The following is a 7,500-nucleotide window of genomic DNA, read 5'->3' as shown; positions in this document are numbered from 1 at the left end:
CAAGACCTGACTACGGTTGGGTTATTTCACACTTTCTTATCACAAAGAGATAGACAGATTGCAAATAGAGGGAGAAGTGTGAAAGATTGTTGAATCAAACATTGTTTAATTAACAGGTGCCCCTTGCAACTTCCCGTAACGGTTGCAGTGTTGTATTTCTTTGTAAAGTGTTTTTAGCCCTGAAAAAAAAAATTAATCATATGTTTGGGAGGCGTGGTATTTAAATGATCTGACCGGAAGTGCTCATTCTATTGGCAAGAGTGTATCGTTAGAACAGAAATTGTGAATGCTTTACTTTTCCCTCTTTTTGTGGATATACGTAAGACAGGAATGGAATGAAAAAAAATGTGTTATGAATATTTTTATCAAATCTAAATTTACTTTCTGATTTATTTATACAAAACTATCAATCAAAACGTCGAAAAATGGGTATTTTCGAATGCTAATATAGTTGCCAATTGCTATAATTCTGAACGACTTATTAACCCGACCATAATCAACCTAGAGACTTTAATACTCAACAAAACCAACAAAATATGCAAGGGATGTACTTAATGAAAGAAAATATCACTTAAATTAGCGACAAAACCGGATAAATAAAATTGAAAGAATAATAAAGGTCTTGGCACCTGACCAGCCAATGGCGTCGCAGTAGCCGAGAAGGAGATTCGAAAACACAAGCCGTAAATCCTCGCAGTTTTAGCTCAATTATGAAGCCCGAGTAAGTTATCTTTGTAGTTTAACATGTTTTATCAATAGTTTGTTAATCGGTGATCATTTTAGCTACACTATAAAGGAGGTAAACGTGTTTTTTCAATGTTTTAAGCGCAGGTTAAGGGACATGAGACCGTGAATGCTGCTCAAAGTTTGTACAAGTTTACACGATGTATTTTTTTTTTAGATTTAATCTCTCTCACGTCAAGAATATTATCATGGTACTTCTTTCTTACATGAAGAGAGCGGGAGTTTAATGCTATTTATGTTTTCCGAGAAATGAAATGCAATTTGATGTCATTTTAACCGATTTAAACTTCGGTGTTTTGAAAGTGATAAAATGGCTTTCTCTTATTAAATATATTTCGGTATTCTTTATTCGTAACTAATAGTGAACTAATAAAGATTTTTTAAGCTCCAAGGAGACGCTTTTAGGTCTATTTCAATGAGATTTCTGTGTAATGTGCCAAAGTTCAATATAAAAGTTTAAGGAAAGTTGATAATGTTTATTATATTTTTTTCTTCTTTAAATGTCAATATTCGTCAAGCATAAGAATTACGTTGTTTGTATAAGGTTAAAGAATTCCATGCTTGTGTTAATCAGCTGATACAAAATTAAGCATTTATGTGGGGGTTTGGAAAGAAAATATTTGCTCCTACTCCAAATTTGCATAATTATTATGCTGCTAATTTACTAATTACTTTCAAGGTACTCATAATAAGAAGTTGGTGAAAAGAAATTATTAAAATGTGAGAACATTTTCTTTCTTTATTCATGTTATGTATAAAATCATGTTTTTCAAAATATCTTGACACTGTTGTGGTTTTGCTCATGAAATGCTTCAAGTGAATGTTTGTAAATAGTGTGTCTGAATATTCTTATAACTGTGACATGATTTTTATAAGTTTGTTCATAATAGAGTATGTTTTTGAATAGGCACACAAACAACTTTGTAAAGTCTTCAGTCTTCAGAGACGTGAAAAGATAACTGATATCTTCTTGAATTTTAAGACATATTTAATTGAAAAAGGTTTATACTCTAATTACAATTGGATTATTATATTTCTTTTTTCATTGAATTTTATATCATTTTAAGACATGCTATAATGGTAAAGGTATATGAATATTCACCTTTCAGAATTAGTGTCTCTTGTAATGTATTTCTTAACGTGTGTATCACATGACAGGAGAACACCTATGTCAAGGAGACCCAAGCCTCCTCCCAAGCCGAAAACTGGAGAAAGATTTATTGAGCGTGATCCCGTTGAGGTCTACTGCCGTATTCGCCCGCCAGAGACCCCAAACCAGGAAGAATGCGTCACAGCTGTGGACTCTCGCACTGTTAAAGTATGGGATTAATGGAGAAATTTAATAGTTAATTTACATCTATGTTTTTTTGTTTTTTTTTTCTGTTCACAGATGTAATGGAAAGAAGAACTGCTTTGATAATGTATTTGTTTTCTTTGCTAACAAATGTAATGCAAGGAAGAGTTGCTTAATTATTCATAAAATTTCTAATCCAGTTTCTTCTGTTTCAGCTTGCCCCTCCAGTCTCCTGCTTTGCTTTCCGCAATGGGCATGCCAAAGAGCAACAGTACAAGTTCCGACATGTCTTCAGTCCAGATTCCACGCAGAAAGATGTCTTTGATTATGTTGCCAAGCCTTTGGTGTCTGATGTGTTGCGGGGGAAGAATGGTCTTTTGTTTGCTTATGGTGTTACAGGTTCTGGGAAAACACATACAATGCAGGTAAGTTTTTCCAGTTTTATTGAAGGGCATTGTCCAGTTTTTCAGTTCTTGTTGAAAAAGCCTTGCCAATCAATTCAGCATATGACATGAAAGTCAAATCCTGAATTGATTGACAAGGCTTTTTATCAGTGTTTTTGTTGATTAGAAATGAATCAGTGAAAGCCTATACTAATACAAATAGATTAGCATTTTGATTAACAGTTAGATACATTGACACACATTTTGGAACAAAAAGCCAGGGAATTTCATGTAACATTTATATTTTTGTTTTATCAGGGATCACCACATGATGGAGGTATTGTTCCCAGGACATTAGATGTTGTTTTCAATAGCATTAATGAGTACCAAACAAAGAGGTGCATCTTCAAGCCAGATGGGATGAATGGCTTTGACGCTCAGTGTGAATCGGATGCGTCCAGTGAGCGACGGAGAATTGATGCTACTCCCATTCATCCTAAAACGCCAAGGACCCCCAGATACAGGTAAGGAAATTAGTGGAAGAATTTCTTAAGTTTCTTAGTTTTTGCATAGTTAGAACATTGTGGAATACATAACCACAGGGATTACATGATTTTGGAGGGGTTTTAGAGGAATAACTTTAGAAAGGAAAATAAAAAATAGGATTAACAGGAACTATATGATTGTCTGCTGAGTAATCATTAAATGGAGTTGGAAATGTCTGACTGGCTTGTTGGAAAGATGTTTTTAGGAGACCGTATAGTCAGCTCATTTTAAAACATCAGTGGTATAAACTTTTATTCATATTCACTTTATAGTAATACTAAACTAGGCTTGGAAAACCAAAGTAGTCTGGAAAATATGTGGCGATAACATCACTTTTTTCCTAGCTAAAGAGAATTCTTGTGTTATATTAATCACAAACACTGGCTGTAGTGTTGAATTTTAGTTTAGTTATATGTATATTGGTACATCATAATCCTTCACAGCACTTGAGTTATACTTAACTTTGGACATTATTTTCTCAGCAAGTAAGCCATTATTTGCAGAAAGCTTTAATGTCTGTGATGTGGGGCTTTGTCAATCTTTTGGTATTAGCCATATAAACCTTTCTTTGTCAATCCTATTCTCTTGATCTATCATCGACATTTCTACAACAGTATTATGAACTTCTCTGGGCACAGCTAATTCATGTGACCAGTAGATTTTCTTCTCTCTTCAAGAGATCACTTTGGGTTAATCTTCACTGAAGTTTTTAGTATTTTAAAGTCTTGATATTTCATTTATATTTTGTATCAGACTGACTATTTATAAAGCCACATCTGCTGCATTGTTCATATCCTTCTTTTTCATAGAAGTTAGGCCAATGTAATACTCCAAAATAACTATTCATTTGGAAAGTCAACATTCAAAACATTGAAGTTAAATAGTGATTTCTGAGGTGTCTGTAGTTACAGAATGCTGACTCATTCCGTGCAGTTTCTTCTACTTCACATTTGCATTCCAGTGATAGCCAACTTCCCAGATATTTTTGCTCTTGAACCTACTTAAGTACTTAAACCCATTGACTTAAAGTGTATGTATAAATGCCTGTTCCACTGTGATTTTATTTTGTAATTTTGTTTTTGTATATTTATGCAGTTCCTAATAGTTTTGGAAAGAAAATGTTTATTTTTATTATTGTCAGTATAGTTTATGATATGATGATAATAGTAATAGTAATACTAATAATAAGTAAATAAAAAGTAATGATACAAATAAAATGATAATGAGAATAGTCCTAGAAATATTTTTTTTCTGGAAAATTTAGGGAATGGGTAAACATGTGAGACCATGTAAGCCTAGTAACTGAAACCTTGCAGACTAAATGTTTGTGATTATATCTGTGTAAAGAAAATTGATAAAACAAAACTTGAATAGACAGTACACATACCTGGTACCAATGGGTTCAGTATCTAATTTAAATAAGATATTTTTAAGCGCATTGTCTTCAATATCATGATTTTAACTTTCTTCTCATCAAGTTCTTTACCATAATCTTTTCATATAGTACATACCTTTGATAGCATATGTTGTAGACTTTCTAGACTTTTTCCATAAGGTTACCACTATTAAATAACGTTCCTCTCTCTGTTTACATGCTTCATATAAATACAAAACAGGTTAGAAAAAAGGATACATGTTTGCCTTGCTCCTCTTTGAATTCTGAGCTATTTAGTTTATAAAATTGCAAGATCTGACTATTACTAAATGCTTCCAGTAATGATGTCAAATAAGCTGAATTCTGTGGCTAGGAATGCCAGTTTCTTCTTTTGCGTTGTCGATTTTTTAATCCTAATCATGTATTGTGTAGTTCTTTGATGATTAGGGTTATCTTTGCTTTAGTCATAAGTACAATTTTTGATCCATGAGGGAACAAGTTTAGTTTCATGTGGTACTTTGTTTTTTTTTTTACTTGGGATTGCTCCACTTTAAATAAAAAATTGTCTATGAACCTGGTCTGTAGACTGCTTTTTAAAAGTTAGTTAGCAATTACATATTCACATTGCCTGAGATCTAAAGAATTTCTGCTTCATCAGATAATGTGGCACATATATATATATATATATATATATATATATAAATATATATAAAATGTATTTTTTTTTTTTTTTTTTTTTCATCTTTATCAATATCTCTTCTATGATCATATATTTGATCAACTTAATATTAACTTTTATTTTAATTTAACATTGTCTTTTCCACTGTATAATCCAAAACTCATACTATTCATATCCTCAAGGTCTTTATAAAATCTATCAATATTTATGAAATTCTTTTAATGTTTTGGATTTTTCCTCAAAATAAGCATCTATAGCTTTTCTACATTCTCTCTTAATTTTCTTTTACTATTTTCTTTCTTCCATTAGTGTAAGTGCAGCATATACATGTGTGCCATCTAATATTTATTCTTATTTTATTTATCTATTTATTTATTTATTTTTTGTTGCAATTCCACCTATGTATTCAGCTTATTTTTATTCTTACGTTAGGGATGTATTCTATACATTTATAGTATTTTCACTTTGCTAACTTTTTTTATTTGATTCCTGAAATTGTCTTCATATCATAAATAGCTGAAATATTTATCATAGTTTTTCTTTTGTATGTATAGTATAAAAAGAATGTTTTAGACCTAACTCTTAGGGGGGAAAAGGGATTTTATAAGATGGTGTAATGCAATTTACTTTATAACAATGAAACATAACCTGTTTGTGTTGCATTCTTCTCTTTTCTGTAGACGAGACACAAGTGGCTCCCAAGACAGCTCTCAGCGGATCCCAGACTCGTCAAGAATTGAATGCATTGATGAGGATAATGTGTTCTCAATCTTTGTAGCTTATATTGAGATCTATAATAATTATATCTATGACCTCCTGGAAGACTTGTCTGATGCAGGGCCATCTGGGTGAGTGGAAACAGTGCATGCATATGTGTGTGCATTTTTTGTATTTGATTTATGCATTTTATGGTGTGAATCCTTTAAAAAAAACAACTATCTTTGTTCATTTGGATAGGAAAACTGCACCCTTGTAAGTATATATTCATATAACAAACTATTTTAAATAGCTGTTGACAAACTGTTTTCATTCACAGGCGATTGCAGACCAAAATCTTACGTGAAGATGCCCAACACAATATGTATGTGCATGGTTGCACAGAGGTTGAAGTGAAGAATCCAGATGATGCCCTGGAGGTGAGTTGTAGAACTTGAGCTAGATTAGGGTTTCAAAATGAATAGTTGTGTGAGATTTATATTCCAGTTCGGCAGGTTTTTAATGATATCACTGAGGGTGCTCTGCTTATATTATGACTTTGAAGTCTATGAAGAGGCAAAATTATCCCAATGCTGCTGGGAAAATGCTTTGCTCATTTTTAATTTTTTTTGTAAAATAGATTGCTCTGCTAGTGCTTAGCCACAACGGAGTCAATTAGTAGACCTTGTGACCTTACCTGATTTCACCTTTCCTTGAATTGGCAGTTTTTTTGTTTTTTTTTACTGATGCTATGAATATAGATAGTGTTAATGTTATAAACATTAGTAACAGCAAAATAAGATAATATAATATATTTTTGTAAATCAAGGCAAAGGGTAAACAGGTGAGACAGGCAGTACTCTTATTTGACTCAACGGTGATAGTACACTTATAGCCATCTAAGTAGTAAAAAGAATTAGTAAAGTAAACTCACAGTGGGCATGGCATATATGTATGTGCCATGCCCAGAGGCATTGGGTTAAAGGAAAGAATGCAGTTAAGCTCTCTTACTTAGAGATTAATGATAGCACAGCTGCTCATTGATATCAGCAATAATTACAACTTGCATAAAGGTTCAGTGATATTACAAATTGTAATTGTGGATCATGTAAGAGTGCAGGTTGGAATGATTAAGAAATAACAGAAATTTCTGATTCCAGGTTTTATACAAAGGTCAGAGGAGGCGCAAGATTGCTTATACGCGTCTAAACTGTGAATCTTCTCGGTCACATTCCATATTCACAATCAGAGTAGTCCAGGTAAGTGTTATCTCCTTAGACATTTTTCTTATACCATAGAAAAGGATATGATAGGTCTTCTGTGTTATCTCTTGCTCTGTTATCAACGACAGTCTTCATTTAACAGGTGTTATCTTTTTAAAACACCTGTATATTGCACCATAGAAAAAGTTTATGAAAACATAGCTAGTTCAACCAAAGCAAATATTTTTTCATCCTTTTACACAATACCTAATGGCAAGTGATACAGCACATTTCACAAGATACTTTCTACATTGCCATGTATTTTTATGTTGATATTGGATCAGTAATAGGGTCTCTTATTCTCTGTACAAATGGTGTATCATGAGGATTAAGTAACTTGCAATCCTACTGTAAGGCCATTGGAAATCTCTTAGTGCAAGAAAATCAATTAATATACTAGGACCACATTGTCAATCAATATTGTAGTACAAGACCCTGATTTAATTTGACACTGATTATAGTGATTTATTATTTTATGTTGAAGAATTGAATCTTGATTAATTAGAATGATTGTGAGGCTC

The 7,500-nt window shown here is 32.4% G+C and overlaps 1 protein-coding gene across 3 annotated transcripts in view; it reads left to right on the top strand.

Annotated features, from left to right (window-relative positions):
- The first annotated feature begins 621 nt into the window (after positions 1-621).
- Positions 622-7,500, top strand: part of LOC125033656 (kinesin-like protein KIF23) — a 22,227-nt gene continuing 15,348 nt past the window's right edge. For all 3 annotated transcript variants that reach the window (XM_047625364.1, XM_047625346.1, XM_047625354.1), the window contains exons 1-7: positions 622-721; positions 1,903-2,062; positions 2,254-2,463; positions 2,740-2,945; positions 5,702-5,869; positions 6,058-6,157; positions 6,878-6,976. In XM_047625364.1, the coding sequence (XP_047481320.1) occupies positions 711-721; positions 1,903-2,062; positions 2,254-2,463; positions 2,740-2,945; positions 5,702-5,869; positions 6,058-6,157; positions 6,878-6,976 (954 nt within the window). In that variant the 5' untranslated portion in view covers positions 622-710. The remainder of the gene's footprint in view (positions 722-1,902; positions 2,063-2,253; positions 2,464-2,739; positions 2,946-5,701; positions 5,870-6,057; positions 6,158-6,877; positions 6,977-7,500) is intronic.

Source organism: Penaeus chinensis, chromosome 2, assembly GCF_019202785.1.
Source record: "Penaeus chinensis breed Huanghai No. 1 chromosome 2, ASM1920278v2, whole genome shotgun sequence".
Taxonomy (NCBI): domain Eukaryota; kingdom Metazoa; phylum Arthropoda; class Malacostraca; order Decapoda; family Penaeidae; genus Penaeus; species Penaeus chinensis.
This window is presented reverse-complemented; position numbering and strand designations above follow the sequence as displayed.